General features: G+C 41.8%; 1 protein-coding gene across 12 annotated transcripts in view; it reads right to left on the bottom strand.

Annotated features, from left to right (window-relative positions):
* C21H3orf20 (chromosome 21 C3orf20 homolog) overlaps nucleotides 1–27,100 on the bottom strand; it is a 95,159-nt gene that overhangs the window by 23,993 nt on the left and 44,066 nt on the right. For all 12 annotated transcript variants that reach the window (XM_063630260.1, XM_055259371.2, XM_063630261.1 and 9 more), the window contains 4 exons: nucleotides 22,870–22,993; nucleotides 21,169–21,421; nucleotides 2,556–2,859; nucleotides 230–337 (listed from right to left, as the gene is read on the bottom strand). In XM_063630260.1, coding sequence (XP_063486330.1) covers nucleotides 230–337; nucleotides 2,556–2,859; nucleotides 21,169–21,421; nucleotides 22,870–22,993 — 789 coding nt within the window. The remainder of the gene's footprint in view (nucleotides 1–229; nucleotides 338–2,555; nucleotides 2,860–21,168; nucleotides 21,422–22,869; nucleotides 22,994–27,100) is intronic.

The following is a 27,100-nucleotide window of genomic DNA, read 5'->3' on the forward strand; positions in this document are numbered from 1 at the left end:
CTGGGATGGGGGACACATAGGGTCCTGAGCTTCAGCGCCAGCTGCGTGTGCTGGGTGACTCTCGGTCAGTCTTTCTGCTCTCTGGGCCTCAGCCAGGGTGGGGAGATAATTCTGCAGCCCCTCCCTTCTTCTCCTCTCTCCTCCTCCTCCCACATGTGTGATTCTGCAGGGGCAGAGGTGGCTGCGGCTGGGGTGGCAGGCAGTGGATGGCAAGTCCCTGCTGGCTCACCAGAATCATCCCCTGCACCACAGAGTTCTTCTTCACCATCAGGGGAGGGTCCTCCTGCAGGGGGCTGTCCAGGTCATACTGCAGCAGGCGGTAGGAGTCATACCGGCACTACCAGGAGCGAAATAAGAGAACTGGTCACCCCCATGTCAAGAAGATGTACCTGGATTGCCATATTCTCAGCTAGGCCAGGTTCCCCCTGAGTCTTGGAGCCCTGTACAACTCCCTCTCCCCAACTCCTCCTGCTCCAGGGGCCCTTGGGCCTGCATGCACACCTCCCATGACTGTCCCTTGAGGATGCCCCTGGATCTGATTAGAGCCCGCTAGGGGAGAAGGCCATTTCCGAGATGGCTGCCCCACATTCGACGCCCACTAGCCTGGCTCTCTGGGGTCCACAGAATGTGACTGCTCCATTGCCCTGGGGGTAGCACTGCAGAGGTTTGAAGATGGGAACTGTGTTATTGGGTGGACCTGTTTCCAGGCTTTTGAGTCTACTTTACACAGCATAAAGAATTCCTCCACTCCCTACCCACTGCTGGCAAGCCCCTCAGGACCCTCCCAGTCACTATATCTAGGGAGAGGACCTGAACTGAACCCATACCTCAAGGTAGGGTCTGGGCAATTCAGAGGAAAGCTGGCCTCTCTCCCCTCCTTCTTTCTGGATGCCTCAGATCTATTAATACAGCCAACGTGCTGTCTTCCAATTTTATCTGCCTTTATTTCCAGGTGCCTCCAGCTATCCTTTCAGTCTACAATAAGAAACTCAGAACCACACCCAGTGTTCTAGCTGTCAGGGAAAGAGAAAGTCTGGGAACATTTCTGCATTCACCAAAGACACTCTAATCTGACACCTGCTTCCAAGTCTGTCCTCCAGGCCTGCTGCCCACTCCTTTATGAACTTCAACTGCCTCAGGCCACGCCCTGTCCTCACTCATGCTGCCCATGGCTGGGCTCGACCACCTGAGCACTCCAATTGCTTAGGGACAACTATTAGCGAACAATGACTAGCCCCATGATAAGCTAAAGTCAACTCTAAGTTCCCCTGTTGGCAGGAATTTTATGTCTCTACATGGACAGACACACAGAAGGAACTCAATACATGCTCACCAGATTGAACTAAATTGGAGGTTGGCTCTGGAAAACAAACACGGCTTTGCTGTATGGGATGAGTGAAAAGGCTTGTGGCTGAGTCTACACTCTTGGACTGAGATGGTTAAAGGGCTCTTGGTGTCTGCTCAGAAGGTCTGGAGCACAGACCCGAGGGTGGACATGCTAGAGTCAGGGAGGGGCCACTCCTGGGAGGAGGGTGTCCATGCAGAGCCCCCACCCTGGTGTACATGAAAACCCAGAACTCTGTGGCAGCAAATGGGAAATGGGCAAAGACAGTGGATTCTAGGAGACAGGAGGGCAAAGAGGGCTTGAAGGAAGTCACCACGTGGACACCCAGCTCATGTGCTCATGTGCCATCCTTTGTTCCAGTTGGTCTGGGGTTGGGGCCAGCCTTCAAACTGTGCCAATGCTGCTGGGAATGACTGCATGCTTGGAGGATTACATAAGCCTGATAGGTGGGAATGACTCTACTGCAGCGATGAGTAGGCAGGAGTGCGTTCCATGGGCCCGAAGACTCCCTTTAGACCTCAGCCGCAACCAGCTGGGACCTTGAGCAGTGCTTCTTCTCTCCTGTCCCCCTTTGCACAGGCCACTGCCTCTTCTAGGAACCTTAATCACCTGCCAAAAACCCACTCAACCTAGATGGCCCTCCGGACCCCCAGGAGGCAGCAGGCACATGTTCCCAGGCTCCTGTGTACCCAGAGCTGTCCTCTCATGGCCTCACTGGCGGTGCTAGAGTTGCTGCCACACTGGGAGCTCCTCTAGGGCCCGGTTTGCATCTGAGTCATGCTAGGTGCCCAGGGCCCGGCCTATGCCCAGCACACAGTGGGTACTTGTGACAGTCTACAAGTATTTTCAGAGCCCTGAGGATTCAGTGGTGAGCACTGCCCGTGCTCTAAATATTCACACCAACGAACAGTCACAAACTGGAAGGAAAGGACAGTGCCCTGATTTTGTCTCAAGGGTCAGAAGAGGGCCTGGCCCTTATGTGGTGACATTCACCCTGGAACTAGAGGATGAGTGGGAAGGAGAGAAGCAGGGGGAGGGAGGACACTGCAGACAGGAGAATACACACAAAGGCTCCAAGGAGAAAGGAGCTGAAGGAGGGTGGCCCCTCAGGCAGGTGCTCAGCCAGTCCTAGCACTGTGGGGATCTTCTAGGACTGCCCCACTACCCCTACCCCTGGCCTCCAGGGCCTCCTCACTGGGCCCAGACCAACCTGGATGCAGGGGGAGCCACGGCCCCGCTGCTGGTGGTTGTAGAGCGTGTTCAGCAGCCACTGGAGCTGCCCAGTGCTGGTGTAGTTCTGGCTTGAGATGATCCCAAACACCAGCACTTGGCTGGGGTCTCGGGGCGCCAACAGGAAGTGCTCCAGCTCCACGTCAGAGACCAGGGGCGCCTTCACCAGGCACTTGCAGCCAGCACGGGCGTCTTCCTCGAGCATGAGCTTCCGCAGCACCAGCGGGCAGTCTGAGGGCGAGGCTGCCCACCTGGTGGGGCTGCGCCCCTCGCGGGCCTTCCCTCTGCAAAGACGAGCACAGTGCACAGGGGCCCTCAGCAGGTGGTGGAGGTCTGTGGTTCCCAGAGCCCCCTGGCTCCTGATGGTCAAAGGCCCTGCTGCAGGCAGATTTTAGTCTGGGCCTTGCTGCCAATGTGCTGCACCACCTTGAACAGGTCCCCAACCTCTCTGGGCCTCTTTCCACGGTGCCAAATGAGAGTAACAAGTTAATCCTTTGCCCATCCATTTGGTCAAAAAATGCTTTAGTGTCATCCTTAACTCCTTTCTCTCACACCGAACACATCCCATCTAATCTGTCAGCAAGCTTGTCCTCTCTACACTCAAGACAGACCCACAATCTGACCACTTTTCCTGCCCTCCACCCCCACGGATGTGGTCCAAGCCTCCTTCATTCTTGCCTGGCTGCCTGCAAATGCCTCCTAATGGGTCCTGTGTTTTCTTCCCTGGCCTGTCTTCAGTCTGTTCTCCGACCAAGGGATCCTGTTAAAACCTAGCTCATGTCATGTCACTACTCTCTTCAAAACCCTCTGGTGGCTTTCTACCTTTTACAGAATAAAAGCCAAAGTCCCTGCCATGTGCTTCAAGGCTGCAAGAATCTGCCCCCTGCATTTCGTCCTCCTTACATCTCTTACTCTCCAGCATTCCTGCCTTTGCTCACTGCACTTCAGCCACACTGGCCTCCACTTGTCCTTTAGTCTTGGAGGACAGTGGCCTTTGCTGTTCCTCCGTAGAGCCATTATGTCACTCTCTCAAGGCTCTGTCCAAATGTTACCTTCTTAATGAGATTTTCTGAGTGACCTATTTCATCCCTCTTCTCCCAAGACTCTTTCCCTTCCCTGTTTTATTTTTCTTCTTAGCATTGCTTGCTATCTAACACATCTTTTACTTTTAAATTTTATTATTGCACTTCTCTGTCCTACTAGAATGCAAGTTCCATGAGTACATGAATTTGGTGTGTTTTGTTCAGTGGAATAGAACAGTAGCATTTGAAAAATAGTAAAGATTCAATAGAGATTCAATAAATATTCAAACCAATATTTGCTGGGCCCCTACTATGTGCCAAACACTGTACTGGGTTGTTGTGAGGGTTGTGGTATTTACACGGGAATAAGCGCCATCCAAATAGAAAGTGCTGCTGTGATTCTACCTTTATCAATGTCTATTCCAAGACTGTGGATGCTGTAAAATGCTAAACATGACGAAAGGCAGTAGCATGTTCAGCATTTTACAGCATCACAGTCTTGGAATAGACATTGTCTTGGTTAATTTTATAACAACTCTGTGCAATAGGCAGGACAGAAACTCTTATTGCCATTTACAGATCAGAAAACAGAAGGTTCCCACCAGGTGAATGGGTGCCCAAGTTCATATGGTAATTAAGTGGCAAGGGCTAAGATTAGAAACCAGGACATCCTGAAACAAGAGCAATGCAAGATGAGCATTATTTCTCAGGGGGTATTAATACTGATAAGTACTTGCTGAACAAACTTGTTAAGAATATCTCTTATTCAAGAACCTGCATATCTGGGGCAGAGCAGGGGGTGGGGGAGGCTGGGTCTATTAATTATAACTTATCCAGGGATAAGTTCAAAATAATCAAAGGTTTAAACATGGGACAATTAAGCCATAACGTTTCTATTAGAAAATATGGGGAAATTATTCTATAATTTTGGAGCAGGGAAGACTTTTTATAATTATGACTAAAAAATCCAGAAGTCATACTAGAAAAAGATTGATAAAGTCAACTACATGAAAGAAAAAAGCCTCCAAAATCCCTCTGTGGCAAAAAAATACACATACGCAAAAAACCAAAACTATCATAACCAAAGATGAAAGACAAATGACAAACCAAGAAACATATTTGAAACCCCTACCATAGAACAGTGGCCGATGTCTCAACTATGTAAAATACTACAAATCAATTAGAAAAAGTTAATAACCCAATAAAATATGGACAAAGGTAGTGAACAAATAATTCACAGAAAAGAATATAGGTTTTAAAAATTATAAAGGAGGGAGGGTTGGGTGTGGTGGCTCACACCTGTAAGCTCAGCACTTTGGGAGTCTGAGGCAGGAGGATCACTTGAGGCCAGGAGTTCTAGACAAGGCTGGGCAACATAGCAAGACATCATCTCTACTAAAAATTAAAAAATTAGCCAGCCATGGTGGCACATGCCTGTGGTCCCAGCTTCTTGGGAGGCCGAGGTGGGAGGAATGCTGGAGCCCAGGAGTTCGAGGTTATAGTGAGCCATGATCACACCACTGCACTCCAGCCTGGCAGACAGAGCAAGACCCTGTCTCTAAAATAAATAAAAATAAAAATTTAAAAATAAACTCATAAAAAGAGGGGAGTGAAGCCACCAAAAATGGTGGTTACTCTAATTTTGGAACTCAAAAACCACATCCGTTGACTAGATCAACAATGAAGCTGGCACACACTGTCAGAAACAACTTTATCCAGGGTTCTGGAATCTAATCAAAAAACTTGCAACAACCAGAAGAATGCTTAATTAAGAAAGGTACTGCTAAATTTTGGTAAGAGAGCATTGTAGCATTTTTAGCTTACTCCCCTGCCATCCCTCATAGCCCTGCTCAGTAGCATCCATGGAATGACAGCCCCTGTTCCTGGTGCACCTTGCTAGTACCAGAGGGGACAATATGAACGTTGTTCTCAAGGAATTGTGGTTCTGTGGGCTGGCCTGTCTGGAGGTTCCCTGAGGGATCAGCTCAGAGCTTGACTTTGTTTTGTCTGCCTTGCAACTTTCTCTGGGCTAGAGCAGCCCTTCCTGGGAAGCATCTGTCAGGTGTATTTAAAGACAAAGATACCAGACACAGCCTCCTGGTGCAAGGTGTAACAGATGAGGCACAGATAGGTAGGCTAAAAAGCCTGGGAAGAAAGAGGTTGGGGAAGGAGGTATATGGGGGAATAAGGCTTTGAAAGGCTCACATGCATACCAGGAAATATAGATACCAGCTTTGGAACCATGTTTTGAAAAGGCCCGAGAACACACTAAGCTTTCATCTCTGGCTGACCATTGGACTTTTTGAAAGTAGAAGGTGAAGGCTAATGCAGATTAGCCTTGATGTCAACAGCCTGACTAAAAGCATTGAATGAATGTCTCAACACAGAGCCAGTCTGCAAAGACTGGAAGAGTTTTGTTTTTGTTTTTGTTTTGGCTCCAGATAATCTCTATCAAATCACTAGCTGACCACTTACCTAACTGAATGGAGACTACACATTACAAATGGTACAGTCTTTATAAAAATAGTTTGGAAAAGTAACTAAACAATAAACAGCTACAAATTACAACAAGCAGCAACAACAAATCTTAAGGAAAAGGGGAAATTTGATTTCCAGGGTTACCACATTCTAATATTTAAAATGTTCAGTTTTCAACAACAACAACAACAACAAAAAACCTGAGGTATGCAAAGAAACAAAAAAGTATGGACCACTCACAGGAAAAAAAATTACTAGAAACCCTTCCCAAGGAAACCCAGATATTGGACTTACTAGACAAAGACTTTAGATCAACAGCTTAACTATATATATATTTATTATTATTATACTTTTAAGTTCTAGGGTATATATGCACAGTGTGCAAGTTTGTTACATATGTATACATGTGCCATGTTGGTTTGCTGCACCCATCAACTCATCATTTACATTAGGTATTTCTCCTAACGCTATTCCTCCCCCAGCCTCTGACCCCGCAACAGGCCCTGGTGTGTGATGTTCCCCTCCCTATGTCCATGGGTTCTCATTGTTCAACTCCCACTTATGAGCGAGAACATGTGGTGTTTGGTTTTCTGTCTTTGTGATATTTTACTGAGAACGATGGTTTCCAGTTTCATCCAGGTCCCTGCAAAGGACATGAACTCATCCTTTTTTATGGCTGCATAGTATTCCATGGTGTATATGTGCCACATTTTCTTTATCCAGTCTATTATTGATGGATATTTGGGTTGGTTCCAAGCCTTTGCTATTGTGAATAGTGCAGCAATAAACACATGTGTGCATGTGTCTTTATAGTAGCGTGATTTATAATCCTTCGGGTATATACCCAGTAATCAGATTGCTGGGTCAAATGGTATTTCTAGTTCTAGATCCTTGAGGAATTGCCACACTGTCTTCCACAATGGTTGAACTAATTTACAATCCCACCAACAGTGTAAAAGCGTTCCTATTTCTCCACATCCTCTCCAGCATCTGTTGTTTCCTCACTTTTTAATGATCACCATTCTAACTGGCGTGAGATGGTATCTCACTGTCATTTTGATTTGCATTTCTCTGATGACCAGTGATGATGAGCATTTTTTCATATGTCTGTTGGCTGCATAAATGTCTTCTTTTGAGAAGTGTCTGTTCATATCCTTTGCCCACTTTTTGATGGGGTTGGTTTCTTCTTGTAAATTTGTTTAAGTTCTTTGTAGATTCTGGATATTGGCTGTTTGTCAGATGGATAGATTGCAAAACTTTTCTCCCATTCTGTAGGTCGCCTGTTCACTCTGATGATAGTTTCTTTTGCTGTGCAGAAGCTCTTTAGTTTAATTAGATCCCATTTATCTATTTTGGCTTTTGTTGCCATTGCTTTTGATGTTTTAGTCATGAAATCTTTGCCCATGCCTATGTCCTGAATGGTATTGCCTAGGTTTTCTTCTAGGGTTTTTATGGTTTTAGGTCTTACATTTAAGTCTTTAGTCCATCTTGAGTTAATTTTTGTATAAGGTGTAAGGAAGGGATCCAGTTTCAGCTTTTTACATATGGCTAGCCAGTTTTCCCAGCACCATTTATTCAATAGGGAATCCTTTCCCCATTGCTTGTATTTGTCAGGTTTGTCAAAGATCAGATGGTTGCAGATGTGTGGTGTTATTTCTGAGGCCTCTGTTATGTTCCATTGGTCTATATATCTGTTTTGGTACCAGTACCATGCTGTTTTGGTTACTGTAGCCTTGTAGTGTAGTTTGAAGTCAGGTAGTGTGATGTTTCCCACTTTGTTCTTTTTGCTTAGGATTGTCTTGGCTATGCGGGCTCTTTTTTGGTTCCATATGAAATTTAAAGTAGTTTTTTCCAATTCTGTGAAGAAAGTCAGTGGTAGCTTGATGGGTATAGTACTGAATCTATAAATTATCTTGGGTAGTATGGCCATTTTCATGATATTGATTCTTCTTATCCATGAGCATGGAATGTTCTTCCATTTGTTTGTGCCCTCTTTTATTTCATTGAGAAGTGGTTTGTAGTTCTCCTTGAAGAGGTCCTTCACATCCCTTGTAAGCTGGATTCCTAGGTATTTTATTCTCTTTGTAGTAATTGTGAATGGGAGTTCATTCATGATTTGGCTCTCTGTCTGTTCTTGGTGTATAGGAATGCTTGTCATTTTTGCACATTGATTTTGTATCCTGAGATATTGCTGAAGTTGCTTATCAGCTTAAGGAGATTTTGGGCTGAGATGATGGGGTTTTCTAAATATACAATCATGTCATCTGCAAACAGGGACAATTTGACTTCCTCTTTTCCTAATTGAATATCCTTAATTTCTTTCTCTTACCAGTCACTCACAGCTTCCCTTGGCTAGGAAAGGGAAATCCCTTGACCCCTTGTGCTTCCTGGGTGAGGCAACACCCTGCCGTGCTTCAGCTCGTCCTCTGTGGGCTGCACCCACTGTCCAACCAGTCCCAATGAGGAGTACCAGTTACCTTAGTTGGAAATGCAGAAATCATCTGTCTTCTGTGTCGATCTCACTGGGAGCTGTAGACCAGAGCTGTTTCTAATCAGCCATCTTCAACCACTTAACTATATTTAAAGCGCTAAAGGAAACCATGGAAAAACAACTAAAGGAAACCAGGAGAACAATATCTCACCAAATAAAAAATATCAATAAAGAGACAAGAATTATGAAAAGTAATCAATCAGAAATTCTAGAGTTAAAAAGTAAAATAACTAAAATAAAAATTCAATGATAGATCTAAGCAGGCAGAAGAAAGTGTCAGCAAACTTGAAGATAGGATAATTAAGATTATTTAGTCTGAAGAGCAGAAAGAAAAAAGAATGAAGAACAATTAACAGAGCCTAAGATACCTGTGGGACAGCATCAAATATACCCAAGACACATAATAGGAATCTCAGAAGGACAGGAGAGAAAGGAGCAGAAAGAATATTTGAAGAAATAATTGCCTAAAACTCTCCAAATTTGATGAAAGACATAAATCTACATATCTAAAAAGCTTACCAAATTCAAAATGGGATAAATTCAAGGAGATCTACATTGACCCACATTATCATAAAATTATCAAAAGACAAAACATCTTGAAAAAATGGGAGAAGCAACTCATCAAGTTCAAGGAATCCTCAATAAGATTAATAGCCAATTACTCATGAGAAATTATGGCTGCTAGAAGGCAGTGGGAGGACATATTCAAAGTGCCGAAAGAGAAACAAGAAAAAAAAAAACCCTTGTCAGCCTGGAATTTTTTTTTTTTTTTTTTTTTTGAGACAGGGTCTCATTCTGTTATCTGGGCTGGAATGCAGTAGCATGATCACAGCTCACTGCAGCCTCAACCTCCAGGGCACAATGATTCTCTCATCTCAGCTTCCTGAGTAGCTATGATGACAGGCATGTGATACTACTGCTGGGTGTTTTGTAGAGACAGGTTTTTTGTAGAGACAAGTTATCACCATGTTGCCCAGGCTGGCCTCAAACTCCTGGACTCAAGAGATCTGCCTGCCTAGGCCTCCCAAAGTGCTGGGATTACAGGCATGAGCCACCACACCCAGCCTCAGCCTAGAATTCTATATTGAGCAATGTTATCCTTCAAAAATGAAGGAGAAAGTAAGACATTCCCAGATAAACAAAAGCTAAGAGAGTTTGTTCTCAGTAGGCCTGCACCACAAAACATGCCATGAGTCCAGGTTGAAATGGAAAGATACTAGACAGTAACTTGAAGCTATATGAAGAAATAAAGAACACTGATAAAGGTAACTACATAGGTAAACATAAAAGAAGTTTGTCATATTTTTCAGTTTGTAACTTTTCTGTTTTTTTCTGTATGATTTAAAAGACAAATACATAAAACATAATGGATAAAGATGTTATTTATAACAATGTCAACATAAAGTAGAGAGGTGGGAATGAAGCTGTACAGGAGCAGAGAACTTTGTATGCTACTAAAGCTAAGTTGGTATTGATTCAAACTAGATTGTTACACATTTAAGATGTTACTTATAATCACCAGGGTAACTACAAAGAAAATAACTAAAATATACAGAAAAATAAATGAGAAGGAATTCAAAACCATACAGTAAAAAAATCAATTAAACATACAAAAGGTAATGATGGAGGAACTGAAAAACAGAAAGATTTCTAGAAAACTAACAGCAAGATAGCAGAAGTCCTCCCTAGTCAGTAATTACTTTAAACATAAATGGATTAAAGTCTTAAACAAAACTCAGATCAGCGGAATGGAAACGCAACTGTAACCCAACTACATGCTCCCCACACGAGATGCATTTTAGATTCAAACATACAACTAAAGCTGCGTGCAGTAGCGTGTGTCTGCAGTTCCAGCTACTTGGGAGGCTGAGGTGGGAGGCTCTCTTGAGCCCCGGAATTTGAGTCCAGCCTTGGCAACATAGTGATACCCCATCTCTAAACAAACAAACATACAGCTAAGTTTAAAACGAAAGATTGAAAACAAACTTCCAAGCAAATAATAACCTAAAGGAAAAAAAACCCAGGAGTGGTTATACTAATATCAGACAAAAATAGACTTTAAGTAAAAAATTATTATGGGAGACAAATGAGGACATTATATATCAAGAAGACAGTTACTCTATCTAGAAATATAACAATTGCAAACATATACACATGTAACAATAGAGTCCCTAAATATATGAAGCAAAACCTGACAGAATTGAAGGAAGAAATAGGCAATTTTACAGTAATAGTTAGATACTTTAACATCCCACTTTTGATAATGGATAGGATAACTAGACAAAAGACAAATAAGGAAATAGAAAACTTGAAGAACGTTATAAACCGACTAGAACTAACAGACACATATAGAACATTTGATCCGAGCACAGCAAAACACACATTCTTCTCTATTGCACATGGAACATCCTTCAGGACAGACTATATATTAGACCACAAAACAAATCTCAGTAAATTTAAGAAGACTGAAAACATTATAAAATCTCTTCTCCAAGCACAATGGTATGAAATTAGAAATCAGTAACAGAAAGAAATTTGGAAAATTCACAAATATGTGAAAATTAAGCAACACATTATTAAACAACAAATGGGTCAAAGAAGGAATCTCAAGGGAAATTAGAAAACACTTTAAGGAAATGAAAACAAAAACAATGTACCAAAACTTAAGGGATACAATGAGAGCAGTAGTCAGGAATATTTATAGCTGTAAATGCCTACGTTAAAAGAGAAGAAAATCTCAAACCAATAATCTAACCTAACCTTAAAGTAGAAAAAGAAGAACAAACTAAACCCAAAGCTGGCAGAGGGAAGAAAATAATAATGATTGGAGTCAGTAAAGGTAAATAAATAAAGAATAAATAAACCATAGAGAGAAACAACAAAACAGATGTTGGTTCTCTGTATAGAGCAGACTAAATATTTAGCTAGACTGACTAAAAGAGAAGAGATGCAAATTACTACAATAAAAAATGAAAGTGGGTCATTACTACCAACCTTACAGAGTTTAAAAATTATCAGAGAAAATTGTGAACAATTGTATGCCAACAAATTAGATAATCTAAAAGAAATGGACAAATTTCTAAGACAGACAAATGATCAAAACTAACTCAAGAAGAAATATATAATCTCAATAAGCCTCTAACAAGTAAAAAGATTGAATCAGTAATCAAAAATCTCCCAAGAAAAGCCTGGAACTAGATATTTTCACCTGTGAATTCCACCTAAAATTTAAAGAAGAACTAACACCAAAACTTTCTCAAACTCATCTAAAAACAGAAGAAATGGAAACCTCAGCATTACCCTGATACCAAAGCCAGACAAAGACACTACAAAAAAGAAAAACAGACAAATACACCTTATTAATATAGATGTAAAAATTCTTAGCAAAATACCAGCAAACAAAAGTTTGACTAAGATGTCATATTAAAAATTGTTTATAGAATATATGTCATATATATAAAATACAAAGCCTGCCTTTGTCTTCCTAGCCTCAACATTTTGTTAAAAAGGTCAAATCTGAGATTCCTATGTGATCAATTACTATTTTTGCTGCACTTATGTAAATGACCAGACCAAAACTGATGAGACTAAACTTATTTTACAAACAAAATTGCCTTACTCTGATTGTCTTTGGTAGAAATTGGGATGACTGAAGAGAAAAATTATGTTTCCAAAGGAAATATACCTGTTATTAGATTGTAGCCCTGTGCATTGTTTTCAAGTTTTTATTATCTACCTGTAGACTAGACTGGATCCTAAATTTGTCTTGGTTCTTTCAATCCAGTTTTCTCTCATTGAATTACTAAGGGCAGGAACCGTGCTTTCCTAAAGACCTGTAAACTGAGGCTAGATAATTTGGTGTAAATTTCAAAAGACAAGGTTTACGCTTAATGGGTGGGCCACACAGAGAGTTAACAAAGCCAGCTGGTGCCATAACCACTATAACCAGAGATATTCAAGCTGCAATATTGCCAACTTCATGCTGTAGACAGCTTTTCCCAAGACGCCAAGCAAGACTTCATATCATAATGAGACTCTTACCCCTTGTAATACCTACCTTTTTGACTGAACAGAGTAATGGCTGTAATCAAAATTTCACAGTCAGTAACTGCTATGAGTAACTTGGCAGAACCGAACCTAATAAATCCTTTAGGCCACCTAGTCGGTAACTTTGACAACATCCCTAACTTGTTCAAATTGTACTAAAAGTCTCTTTTAGAGTTGCCACTCTTTGCTTTAATTCAACCCAGTCATAAAATGCTACTCAATAGCTAGAACAGTTCTCACCCAGTTCCCAGTTCCCCCAGTTCCCCCAGTTCCCAGTTTTGATTTGTTTAGTTAATTGCCCTTAGGCTTGGCTCTTGGTTCAAAACTGAATTTAGGATACTGTTGCTGGTTATTTTTTGTATTATGATCTTTAAGCTTTGTTCTTGTTGCCTGTCTAATATTTGTAAAGCCAGTTCTTCCAACAGGATAATGTTAGCTCAACATTTTGAGATGATTGCTTAATGCCCATGGGTCTAAGAAGGCACATGCCTGTAGTCCTAGCTACTCAGGAGGCTGAGGCATGAGAATCACTTGAACCTGGGAAGTGGAGGCTGCAGTGAGCTGAGACCATGCCACTGCATTCCAGCCTGAGTGACAAAGTGAGACTTGGTCTCAAAAAAAAAAGGTCGGGCACGGTGGCTCATGCCTGTAATCATAGCACTTTGGGAGGCCAAGGCAAGTGGATTACTTGAGGTCAGGAGTTCAAGACCAGCCTGGCCAATATGGTGAAATCTCATCTCTACTAAAAATACAAAAATTAGCCAGGTATGGTGGCACATACCTGTAATCTCAGCTACCCAGAAGGCTGAAGCAAGAGAATTGCTTGAACCCAGGAAGCAGAGGTTGCAGTGAGCCGAGATTGTGCCACTGCACTCTAGCCTGGGCAACAGAGCAAGACTCTGTTTCAAAAAAAAAAAAAAAAAAGTGAAATAAAAACATATTCAGGCAAAAGCCAAAAAATTCCAGCATACTCTAAGAAGAATTTGAAGATAGCTATTCAGACAGAAGGAAAATGATCCCAAATGGAAGCATGAAGCAAAAAGAAAAGAAGGCACAAATGTCTAATACTAGTTAATGTGAAAAGGAGTATCATCACAGATCTTATAGTCATTTAAAATATCACAAGAGAATATTTTGAAAAACTTTATTTCAACATATTTAAACATTTGGATGAAAGGGATAAATTCCTAGAAAAAGCCAACTTACCAAAATAGACACAAAAAGGAACTAAAAATCTGAATACTCTTACGTGTAAAATAAAGAACAAAGAAAAGAGTAAATATGTGGGCAAATCTAAATATAAACTGTATAATTATGTTCATAATAGGCCAGGTGCGGTGGCTCACGCCTGTAATCCCAGCACTTTGGGAGGCCGAGGCAGGTGGATCACTTGAGGTCAGGTGTTCAAGACCAGCCTGGCCAACATGGTGAAATCCTATCTCTACTAAAAATACAAAAAATTAGCCAGGCGTGGTGGTGGGCACCTATAATCCCAGCTACTTGGGAGGCTGAAGCAGGAGAATCATTTGAACCCAGGAGGTGGAGGCTGCAGTGAGCTGTGATGGCACCACTGCACTCCAGCCTGGGTGACAGAGCGAGACTTCGTCTCAAAAAAAAAAAAAATTCATAACAGTGTCTCATGGGGTGGTTTATAACATATATATAGAATTAAAACACATGACAACAATAGTGCAAAATAAGGGGTAAATGGACAAAGTATTCTAAGATCATTGCATTGTCTGCAAAGTAGTAAAAATGCTAGATTATATTATACTTTAGTAATTAATCACGGATTTGTGTTATAGTCTCTGGAGTAACCACTAAAGAAATACTAAAATAATGTTTAAATATTTAAATAATAGGTGGAGAAACTTAGAATAAAAAAACAAAAAATCTTTCATTAATACATAATCAGGCAAAAAAGGAAAGAATAAAGAATACAGTGCAAGTGAGTCAAACAGCAAACAAACAGTAAGGTGGTACAAATATTTAAGTAATTATATTAATGTAAAAATATTAGCCCAAATATTTAAGTAATTATATTAATGTAAAAAGATTAAATAATTAAAAGACAAAGACTGAAAGACTGAATTGAATTAAAAAACAAGAAATATATAATTCTTTCAAGAGACAGACCTTAAAATAAAGGAGCAGAAAGGGTGAAAGTAAAAAATTGAAAAACAAAAAAAGATATATTATGAAAAATAACCAGAAAACTGATGCAATTATACTAATAACTAGAGAATATAGGCTGTAATACATAAAACATCTCTAGAAATAAAGAGAGTTCTTAATAAAATGGAAAATTCACAATGTTTACAATTTTAAGTTTGCATTTGTCTAATAACATAGTTTCAAAATACATACAGCAAAAATTGACAGAAATAAAAGGAGAAATAGAGAGCTCCAAAATTAAAGTGGGAGATATTAACACACTTCTATCAGTAAATGATACAAATAAGAAATTATTTGTAAGTATATATAAGATTTAAGCAATATGATTAATAAATTAAATTAATAAATTTGACCTTACATTTATAAAACGCTGTATCAAAAAACTGCAGAATATGCATCATTTTAGCTCTGCATGAAACATTTACCAAAATTGACTACGTGCTGGTCCATAAAACAAGTCTAAGCAAATTTCAGAGGATTGAAATTATGCAGTTTTTTTCTCTGACCACAACACAATTTAATGTTAAAAAGAAAAAATGATAACTAGACAATCCCGAAATGATATAATTACGTTACACACTCTAAATATCCAACAGGACAAGAAAGAACAAGAATGAAAAATATAAAATATTTTGAGCTTAATAATTACCATATGGCATATCAAAGCTTGTGGGATGCAGCTAAAACTGGACTTTGAGGGAAATTTATAATATTATACGTATATATTCAAAAAAGATAAAGAAAAAGCCCAATTATCTAAGCATCCACCTCAGGAAGTCAGAAAAAGAATATAAAATTAAACCCAAAGAAAGTAGACAGAAGAAAATAATAAAGATAAGAGTAAAAGTTAATAAAGTAATAAGACAAATGTATGAGAAGATCAACACAATTAAAATTTGGTTCTTTGGAAACACTAATAAATCAATAAATCCTGGGACTCATCAAGGAGAAAAGAAAAATGGCAAAAATAATTAACACTAGTATTGTAAAAGAGGGTATCACTAGAGATCAATATAGTCATTTAAAACATTGCAAAAGGATCTTTTTAAAAACTTCAACGTAGGCTGGGCGCAGTGGCTCACACCTGTAATCCCAGCACTTTGGGAGGCCAAGGCGGGCGGATCATGAGGCCAGGAGATCGAGACCACTAAAAATACAAAAATTAGCTGGGTGTGGTGGCGCATGCCTGTAATCGCAGCTACTTGGGAGGCTGAGGCAGGAGAATCACTTGAACCTGGGAGGCAGAAGTTGCCTTGAGCCAAGATGGCGCCATTGCACTCCAGCCTGGCGATAGAGCAAGACTCCGTTTCAAAAAAAACAAAAAACAAAAAACCAACTTCAACATATTTAAACATTTAGATAAAACGGTAAATTCCTAGAAAAATCCTACTTATCAAAATAAACACAAAAAGAAATCTGAATAGTCCTATATCTAGTAAAAATAAAAATTTTAATTAAAAACTTCCACGGAAAGAAAATCCCAGGAAGAGGTGACTTCACTGGCAAATTCTATCAAATATTTAGGGAAGAAACAATCCATATGTACACAAAGTCCACTAGATAGTAGATAAAGAAGAAATACTTCTGACCATAACATGACAAGAAAGGAAAAATTATTGACCAGTCTGCCTTATAAGCACAGAACAAAAACTCCTAAAGTCTAGAAATACATAAAAAGGAAATATATCATGACCAAGTTGAGCTTATGTCAGGAATATAAGATTGGTTGAACATCTGAAATATATCCATATTAATATCAATATAATTCACCACAATAATAGAATAAAGGAGGAAAATTATATGCTTGTCTCAATAGACAAAAACATTACAAGAAAGGAAAACTACAGACCAATAACCCTTATGAGTACAGATGAAAAACTCTTCAACAAGATACTAGCAAATTGAATCCAGCAATACAGAAAAAGAATAATACATTATGATCAAGTGGAGTTTATCCCGGGAATGCAAGACTGGTTCAACATTTGAAATCAAAGTAATTCACCATATTAACAAAACAGTCTAGAAAGAGACCCAAGGGTGCAATTCACCATATTAACAAAACAGAGTCTAGAAAGAGACCCAAAGGTGCAAAGATAATTCAATGGAGAAATTTATCTTTTTAAAAAAAAAGTACTGTTGAAACAATTGGCTATCCATATGTAAAACAAACAAACCTCAATTCATACGTTATACCTTATATAAAAATTAACTCAAAATGGATCATAGACCTAAATATAAAACATAAACTATAATAAGCTTTTAGAAGAAAACATAGCAGAAATTTTTGTGACATTGGGTTAGGCCAGGAATTCTCAATCTTGGCACTATTGACATTTTGGACTTCATAATTATTTGTTATGTGGAGCTGTTTTGTGCATTGCTGGATGTTTAGCAGCATCTCTGTCCTCAACTCACTAGATGGCAGTAGTACCCCCTCCCTAGTCGTGATAATAAAAAATATCTCCAAACATTGTCAAATATCTCCTGGGGGGCAAACTCATCTCTGGTTGAGAAACACTGGGTTAAACAAAGGGTTTTTAGACATGACAACAAATCACAATCCAGAGAAAAAAAAACCTATTTTAATTAGACTTCATCCAAATACATTTTACTCTGCAAATACACTGTTAAGAGAATAAAAAATTAAGCCAAAGGCTGAAGAAAATATTTCAAGTCACATATCTGATAAAAGACTTATACCCAGAATAAGGAACTCTCAAAACTCACAATAAGAAAACAATCCAATTTTGAAATGTGCAAAAGATTTGGATACTTCACCAAAGAAAATATGTGAATGGTAAATAAGCCACGAAAAGATGCTCAACAACTTTAGTTATTAGGGAAATGCAAATTAAAATGATAATGGGATATTACCACATGTCTATCGAATGGCAAAAAACCAAACCCCAACAATATCAAGTGCTAACAAAGATTTAGAGCAACTGGAACTCTCATACATTGTTGGTGGACATGGATAATGGTACAGCTACTTGGGAAGACAGTTGGCAGTTTCTTACAAAGTCAAACATGCATTTACTATAAAACCAGGCAATCTAGCTCTTAAGTATTTACCCAAGTGAAATGAAAACTTAGGCTCACATAAAAGCCTGCTCACGAGTATTTATAGCAGTTTTATCATAACCAGAAAAAGCTGAAAACAATCCAAATGTCTTTCAGTGGTTGAATGGATAAACAAATTTTGCCCATCCATGCCATGTATTATATACAGAAAAAAATTAACATTAGAAGGCTTGAGGCTGTTATCTTTAGAAGAACTTCTTTAGAACATTAGCCCTTGGCTGGTGTCTGGGAACTTGGCACCCTGCTCTATGCCTAGACTGCAAACAATGTGATTTATGCTGAACACCTGTTTTCCTTCTGGCAGCCTGGAATTTTGCTAGTTGCTAGGCTTAGGGTGCTTATGGGACCAGTACCTACTAAAAAGCTTGGGTTTGGGTCCCTAGTGGGCTTCCTTAGCAGAAACATTGCACATGTTACTGCATTTTTTTCTGCTAGAGAAAGGAGCATGCTAGGTGTGTCCTCTCACTGTGCACCAGAAGACACACCTGTGTCCTTCAGATTCTACCTGTGTCTTTTTCCTTTGCTGATCATATCATGTATCCTTTCACTATAATAAACCTTATCCATGAATACAACTATATAATGAGTCTCATGGGTCCTAGTAAATCTCTGAATGTGGGGGTGATGTTGGGGCCCCCTGAGACAGAACACTACTCAGTAATAAAAAGAAATGAACTGCTGATCCATGTAACAATATGGATGAATCCTACATGTATTACACCAAGTTAAGAAGATAGATTCAAAAGGCTGTATACAGTAGAATCCCATTTACACGACATTCTGGAAAATGCAAAACTATATCTACAAAGAACAGATTAGTGGTTGTCAGGGATTAAGGGCGAGGGAAGGGTTTGACTACAAAGGAATAGCATAAGGGAATTTCTTTCTCTTGGTTGGGGGGTGATGGAATCGTCCTGCATCTTGGCTGTGGTGTATGTATGTATAGGGAAAAACAGAGTATATATAGGGCTTGGTACTGTTCACAGTTTCAGACATCCACTGTGGGTCTTGGAAAGTATCCGCTGAGGATAAGAAGGACTGCTGTATTTAAAATGGTCAATAAACAATGGAGGGTGCTCAGCCTCTATAGTCATCAGGGAAATGCAAATAAAAAACCATTTCGCCACTAAGACAACACATTTCATCATTACAGCATGGCTATATTAAAATGATTGACCATACCAAGCATTGGTGAAGATGTGGAGCAACTGAACTCGCAGACACACTGCTGGTGGGGGCAGGACGTAAAACAACCATGGTGGAAAACGGACAGTCTGTACTAGAAGCTGAATATACACACACTCAATGACAGCAATTTCACATCCAGGCATATGCCAATCAATAGTAGCACAGTTTGCTACTACCTAAACCACCAAATATTCATCAACACAGAATGCATACTTTCTGGTGTATTTACAATTGATTATTATTACTATTTTTGAGACGCAGTCTCGCTCTGCGCCCAGGCTGGAGTGCAGTGGCGCGATCTCGGCTCACTGCAAGCTCCGCCTCCCAGGTTCACACCGTTCTCCTGCCTCAGCCTCCCGAGTAGCTGGAACCACAGGCGCCCACCACCACGTCCAGCTAATTTTTTGTATTTTTAGTAGAAACGAGGTTTCACCGTGTTAGCCAGGATGGTCTCTATCTCCTGACCTCGTGATCCGCCCGCCTCGGCCTCCCAAAGTGCTGGGATTACAGGCATGGGCCACCGCACCCGGCCTACAATTGATTATTATAAAGTAATGAAAAAGAAGAAACTATTGCTATACATAACAACATGCACAAATCTCACAATCATAATGTTGAGACAAAGATGCCAGACACCAAAGAAGACACACCAAAGAGATCTATTTTAATCAGGGTTTAGAAAACAATAAAAACTAATCTCTGGTGTTAGCAATCTTCCACCTGGGAAGGAGGGTGAGATTGGTCATTTGGATGGGACAAAAGGGGGCTTCTAAGGAGCTGGTAATGCTCTATTTCTTGACTTGGTAATTATAGGATATGTTTACTTTGTAACATTAATTGAGCTACACACTTAGGATTTGCTCATTTTTCTGTATGCCTTTTATATTTTTTGAAAAGTTAAAACATGAAAAATATTTTAATACTTTTTTAAAGTTAAAAAGAGATAAATCCCAGGCCAGGTGCAGTGGCTCACGCCTGTAATCCCAGCACTTTGGGAGCCCACGTGGGTGGATCACATGAGGTCAGGAGTTTGAGACCAGCCTGGCCAACATGGCAAAACCCCATCTCTACTAAAAATACAAAACTTAGGCAGGCGTGGTGGTACATGCCTGTTGTCCCAGCACTAGGGAAGCTGAGGCAGGAGAATCGCCTGAACCCGGGAGGCAGAGGTTGCAGTGAGCTGAGATCGTGCCACTGCACTCCAGCCTGGCTGACAGAGTGAGACCCTGTCTGAAAAAAAAAAAAAGATAAATCCGATGCTGTCACTTCCTTATGGAATGGCCTTCCATAACACTATCAAGGCTACATGACCAAACTCCTGCCTACATCTCGGTTGTCAATTCGCGTCATTGTCCCCTTCTCCACCACACTCCAGCCTCACTAGCCTTCTTACTCTCTCACACATACCAGCCTCACTCCTGTCTCAGTGCCTTTGGACTTGCTGTGCTCTCTGCCTGGTGTTCCTTCCCCATATCTGTTCCTGGCCACCTGTTTATCATCCTTTGCATCTGGGTTTCAATATAATCTCCTGAGAACTGCCTTCCCTCACCCTCTACCACAGCCCATCCCACGCCACTTTCCAGCCACTCTCTATCCCATATGCCAGGCAACATTTTCTGTAGAAAGCCAGGTAGTGAATACCTGACGCTTCGCAGGCCTGACCCTCAGTGTGTCCACTGTCACAAGGAAGCGGCTGTAGATGATATATGAATGAGTGGGTGTAGCCGTGTTCCCAGAAAGCCTTATTTAGGGATACTGACATTTAAATTTTTATATCATTTCCCCTGTCATGAAATCTTTTGATTTTTTTCCCCCTTCAAGCACTTAAAAATATAAAAACCATTCTTAGCTCACCAACAAAAAATTGGCAGCTGGGCCAAATTTGGTCCATACCCAACCCCTGCCCTAACACATTACTCCAATTCTTTTCTTCCTAGTCCTTATCGCTGCCTAAAATTATATCATTTGTTCATGTGTTTATCTCCTCACTTTACTTGCCCTTGGAATTTAAGCTCCAAAAGAGAGGGGCCCCATCTGTTGGGTTCACTATCCTGTGCCCACTGCCCATCACAACACCTGATGCTGCGGAAGACATGAAGGACCAAGCCAACCTGGATGTGACCTTGGCTTTGGTATAGATTTTGGTGGTCTTCTTCCGAACTGGGCTCACAGGAGCAGACTCAGGCTTATCCTTCAAAGTCTCTGCAATTGAGGATTCCAGTTGGCCTGACTGAGATCGTAAAAGAATTTCTCCTGAGCATAAACTTAGCTTGCGGAGCCGCTTGGGATGAGTTCCGGATCTCATCTTGAACCGAACAAATTCTTCCTCCTCCTTTTTGGTGGGATATTCAATGGTAAACAGACCTGTTAACAGAAGACACTGCTGTCATTTTCCCTTCATGGCCAGGACTCCTCTGCCTCTGGTTCCAGACTGGAAACATCTAAGTGCACCTTGACTCACCCCCATCTCCTTCCCTCCGCTCTGACTGATTCTCCGGCACCTCCCCTCTGCTGTCCAGTATAGTACTCTTGTCCCAGTGCACTCATCAGTGACACTGCCAAATGTTGGGTTGTAAGAATGTAAGAAAGAATAGGTCTCCTTTCGTACTCATTCTTCAAGACACCTAGCTTCAATCTCACTCTCCGCACCCATGCTGGGGCCTGTTCCATTCAGCCTGTGTCCTCCCAGCACCAAATGTAGAGGCTAACTACACAATGCATTCCTGACTCATGCTGTTCCTTCCTTGAGAATGCTGTTCCCTCTGTCTCCAGCTTTAAGTCAATTCCATCTACTTTCTTTGTTGTATTGTATTTATTTATATTCTTGTCTTGCTTTCCCTACTAGACTGGAAAACTTCTAAGGCCAGGGACCTCTCGTCTCTTCACTCACCAGCGTTTCTCAAATGTGGGTACTGAGCATGCAGAGGCACCCCAAGACAGAATTCCCAGCCTCCGGAAATTCCCAGTGGGGGAGCACGATGGGGGGCATAGTCACAATGCTAAGTAGTAAGATGTATAATTAGAACATGTACAAAGTGCTGTGGGATCCTTTCTTTCACTTGTGTGGAAAAAAAAGAAAAAATAATTAAGTGCTATGGGAGCCCAAAGGAGGTGTGACCCATTCTGCTAGGGAAGTCAAGGAAGGCTTCCCAGAGAAGGGGGCCATCAAAGTCTCTGGGGACAAGGAGAAACTCCCCAGAGAGGCAGTGAGGGGAGCACAGCCCCTCTATGCCCAGCCAGGGGGTGGCACAGAATAGGGGTCAATGTATCCTTGTTCCCAGGCCCATCAGCAGTCAGGAGAGGGGCTCAGAGGTGGAAGGGTCCTGAGGTCACCCATGCTGGCCTTGGGGGATCTCTGTGGGCCTAACAGGGACAGCCTAGAGAGGTGACTGCATTTTTCTCTTCTGAGATCCACAAAAAGAAGGGAGGAGCAGGGGCTCCAGATGGATGATGGGTGATATGAGAAATGGAGCTAAAGGTGAATGTAGATGTGGGGTGGGGACCAAGAGGGACACTGAGAAAACCAGGAAAATAAAACAATCTCATGGAGATGTGCAAGACACTCCGGGAGAAAGCTCAGAAATGCAAGTGGGCCCATGTCACTATTCTTAGCTGTGTGGCCTTAAGTGACCTGAGCCCAGTGATCCCACCTAAAATGGGGAAATACCTCTGCTATGCCTACTTCCCTGGACATTCAGACTAAAGATGGAATGGGCGGTAAAGTAAAGGTCTGTCTCTTGAGATGACCTGCCAGAATCTCAGGACTGGGGAAGCCAGCAGATAGGCCTTCGCCCACCTTTCAGCCTCCTTACCTGCAGCCAGCAAGATAGAACTAATGAACTGAGTCACTGTCTTCTGAAACCGCTTCTTGATCTCAGCCAGGGCTCGGCTCATCTTATACACCTTGTCGTCCATGTTGCTGATTCTGTGGTTCAGCTGGAGAGAGGCAAAGGGGAAGGCAGGTGTCACCAGCCCCTCAAGGAACCAGCTGCCTAGCCCAGGATAACTAAGACTTGCTCCGGTTCAGAGGATGTGCTATTGCCGCCGCTCCCCGCACCCCCACCCCCACCCCGCCACCTGGAACACACCTCTCTCCCTCTCAGTCCAGTGAGTTCCTGCACACAGGCCCAGGCCTGACTCATGGCCTCTCCTCGGAGAGTTTTCCTTGATTCAACTGGGCAGAACTGCTTCTTGCTTTAAACTCTCATCATGCTCAATGCAGCTTGAAGATGGAAGTTAGCACTTTGCCAAGTGATAGCTGTGTTTGAGCCTATCTTTCCACTAGACTGCAAGCTTCTGGAGGGAAGGGACCAAGTCTTGGTCTCCTGTGTGTCTGAGTGTTTGTCATGCAGGTGCTCAGTAAATGCTATTGCATTCGTGAGTAAGTGGACGATAAAGCCTTCTGCAGAGCTTTCTCTGCCGGCCTCCCTCTGCAGTGGATGCTGCGGTGCATCCCCCAGGAGCCCCTTCATCCCTCTAGCTGTCAAAACAGTGGCTGCTGACATTGCCCAGCTGAGAACCTGCCTCTGGCCAAGGTTACAGAGGCTGACTGGTCATTGCAGGTCACAAAGGCCCAGGCCTCTTGCTTCCATTTGGGATTATGCTGAAGGATCATTCTGACTCCAGGGCTCCCCACGGGATCGCTGAGGCCTCTGCCATGGTTGCCCTCTCCCTCTGCCTTCCTTCAGACTCTCAAAGGGGCTGTTCCTAAGAGCAGTCCCCAGTAAACTCCTGCATACTTGGCTCCATTCCACAGTCTGTTTCCCAGAAGACCCAACCTAAGACCTGCTCTGAACAGCTGGGGTATGTCACTGGCACTGCAAAATCAGGCCCAGTTTCCAGAGGTAATTATATTCAGTCTTTCTCTCTAGGAAGCCTTCCCTGATTTCCTCAGCCAATAGCAACTGCTCCCTCTGCTGCACTTTCACACATGTCCCTTCCTGTCCTTTCTGCCTGGCTCCTGGTCATTTTTTTTTTTTTCACTTCCTTTGTCCCTAAACTCATTTAGCAACTTGAGAGGAAGATCTATCATTTCTACATCTCCCATGTAACATAGAGAAGGTAGGAAAAAAAACTGTCTTCTGTGGAATTTAAGCCTCAAGTGGCAAGAGTGGGGTGGGCAGTATCAGATTTCCTGATGAACAACAAAGTCAGCCCATGAGTCCTTCTTTACGCTGCAGGCAGGAAATCTATAAAAGATGTCCCCAACAAATGGCAAAGCCTCAACCGTCCTTCTGGTTCTTGGCCCCAGTTGCTGCTTCTGCGCTCATCTTATTTATTTATTTATTTGAAATTTATACCCAGCCTGCTTCCAAAAAGGACCTGAGGTGGCACACTGGGCTAATAAAGCATTTAAACAGAGGCTGTTGTCTCGCTTCCCAAGAGCTGCCTTGATGGAAATATTTAGTGAGGAGCCAGGCCTCAGGGCTGTAAAAGCTGGGACTGCCATTCTGCCTGTCTCTCGATGGGTGGCTCTTTCCAGGGCAATGGGTGTCTGGGGAAGCCATTTAACAAGCTTCTCAGTGACAGGGACTCTGAGGGAGGAGGCTGCTCCTGCCCCCACCCCCAGCCTTACAGAGGCGACCATGGTTTTGCTAACGAGTGATCACCGACCCCAAAAAAACACCCACAGATGGAACTGAATGGACTGTAAAAGTCCCAGGGTGGGAATGTGTTAAAGCCGGGCAGGCCCTTATGCATCACTACACAGATGAGGAAACTGAGACCCAGACAGGGAAGGGACTGGCCCAAGGCTCTATGGCCTCTTCCTAGCCGAGACTCTCTGCCAGCCCCAACACTCGGCACATTTTCTTGGAAGCTCCTTGCAGCTCTCACGGTCCAAGAATGCAAGATGAGCTAATTTTCTAAGCCTCAGGATTTCATGTAAAATATCCTGAGACGCTTAACCACATGGTTAAGGTCAACATTTGGAAATCCCATTACCCACAAGAAAGCATATTTACTCATTGTTTCTGTTTATCTTGTTAGAAAGTTGTCATACATAGTACACATGCTTGCACTCTCAAAGAGGTTATGATCGGAACACTTTTTTGGCAAGTCAATCTTGGTCAACATCTGTTTCTGCTTTCTATAACGCAGCACTGTTTTCAGAGTCTGTCTCAATGTATTGGTCTGTTTGTCCCTATGTTACGTTTCCTTAAGACAGTTATGCTCTTTGAATTACTGTGTCATTTAAAAAAATCTCTCAGTCTTCTACTACACTGTCAAACCATGCCTTGATAAACTTCCCTTAGTAGAGACTCTACCTTCTAGCCCAGCATGATCCACTAGAAATATAATGTGAGCTACACATGTAGTTGAAAACATCCTAGTAGCACATTAAAAACATTTTTAAAAGGGAAAATTAATTCTAATTATCTATTGATTTAAACCTAGTATATCAAAAATAAGGTTATGTCAACATATCATCAAAATAGTCAATTATTAATGAGAAATTTTACATTTTCAATTCACACTAAGTCTTTGAAATGCAGTGTGTGTTTCCATGCAGAGCCCATCTCCATTTGCACTTGTCACATGTCAAGGGCTCAACTGCCATGTGTGACTCATGGCTACAATATTGGACAGCACAGCTCTAGACTTCTAATTCCTGCATGAGGAGGTTGCTTTAAGGTAAGAAAATAAGACTTGAATTCCTAGGGGCTTTTCTAGGCCTAAGGGGCTTGTTGGGTACACAGACTGAGAGTAATTTTTCTCAGCTGCTCATGGAGGTCTTGAATTGCTTGTATCTTGGTTCTCAGCTGCATTCCAAACTTCAGAGATAATCAGACAAGAGGTTGCCAGAAAAATGAAGCATTGCCACAATTTTATGAGAATAATTTTCTAATATCCATTGCCTTTGATAAGAAAAGTAGACTCACATTTTTAAAACGCAATCTAAAAAGGTTTCCAAGAAACATAGATACGTGACTTCATACCCAGTGCATACTTAATCACTTAACAATAACTTTTTCTGGCCAGGCACGGTGGCTTACGCCTGTAATCCCAGCACTTTGGGAGGCGGAGGCGGGTGGATCATCTAAGGTCAGGAGTTTGAGACCAGCCCGGCCAACATGGTGAAACCTTGTCTCTACTAAAAATACAAAAATGAGCTGGCGTGGTGGTAGGCACCTGTAATCCCAGCTACTCGGGAGTCTGAAGGCACGAGAATCACCTGAACCTAGGAGGCAGAGGCTGCAGTGAGCTAAGATTGCACCACTGCACTCCAGTCTGGGCGACAGATAAGGCTTGGTCTCAATAAAATAAAATAAAATAAAATAAAATAAAATAAAATAAAATAAAATAAAACCAATGGCCTTTTAGAGTGAGAGTGTGGAACCAAATTGACAGGGTAGATGGATCAATAAGCAAGATCATTCATCTCAGCCCAGATGGACTCAAACTCTTGCGGGTAGTTTGCTCTTTGAAGTAACCAATGCATGCCAGATTCACAGGCACCTGCATTTCTCTGGTACTTCCTCTCCTCCTCTCCTAGCAGATTCCACACGACCCTCTGGCACACCACAAGGGTCAAGCTAGATGATCATTGGTGCCCATGCTTTTGCCCCTTCCATTAGATTGAGAGAATTTCAGAGTTTAGAGGGAATGAGACTTCTTTATTTCTACATCTCCAGCAGCCAACTTGGCCTGCGGCAGGTGCTAATAAATGTTTATTGAATTTGTTAATGAATTAATGAAGGTGAAATGCTGCTGGAATGAAAATGTAGTGGGAAAAAAAAAAAAACAGATGCAATGCTTTCCTCCAGGAATAACAAAGGAGACCCCTAACAAATGCCCACGCCCTATGTCCTTATTGGACATTGGGTTGGTTGCCCTTGCTGGGCTCTGCCAGCTTTGGGCGTCTGTAAGCTTGTGGCATACAGTGGCAAATGCCCACACAGCTTAAGAGCTTCTTGTTCAGGATGATCATATAATCTATCATCCAAATCAGGACACTTTTGAGGGGGACACATAGTGCCATTTACGATTGCTCCAGGTATATAATTGCTCTGGTATAAACTAGGACTGGCTCTGGGCAAACTG

The sequence above is a fragment of the Symphalangus syndactylus genome, chromosome 21 (assembly GCF_028878055.3).
Source record: "Symphalangus syndactylus isolate Jambi chromosome 21, NHGRI_mSymSyn1-v2.1_pri, whole genome shotgun sequence".
NCBI classification, from domain to species: domain Eukaryota; kingdom Metazoa; phylum Chordata; class Mammalia; order Primates; family Hylobatidae; genus Symphalangus; species Symphalangus syndactylus.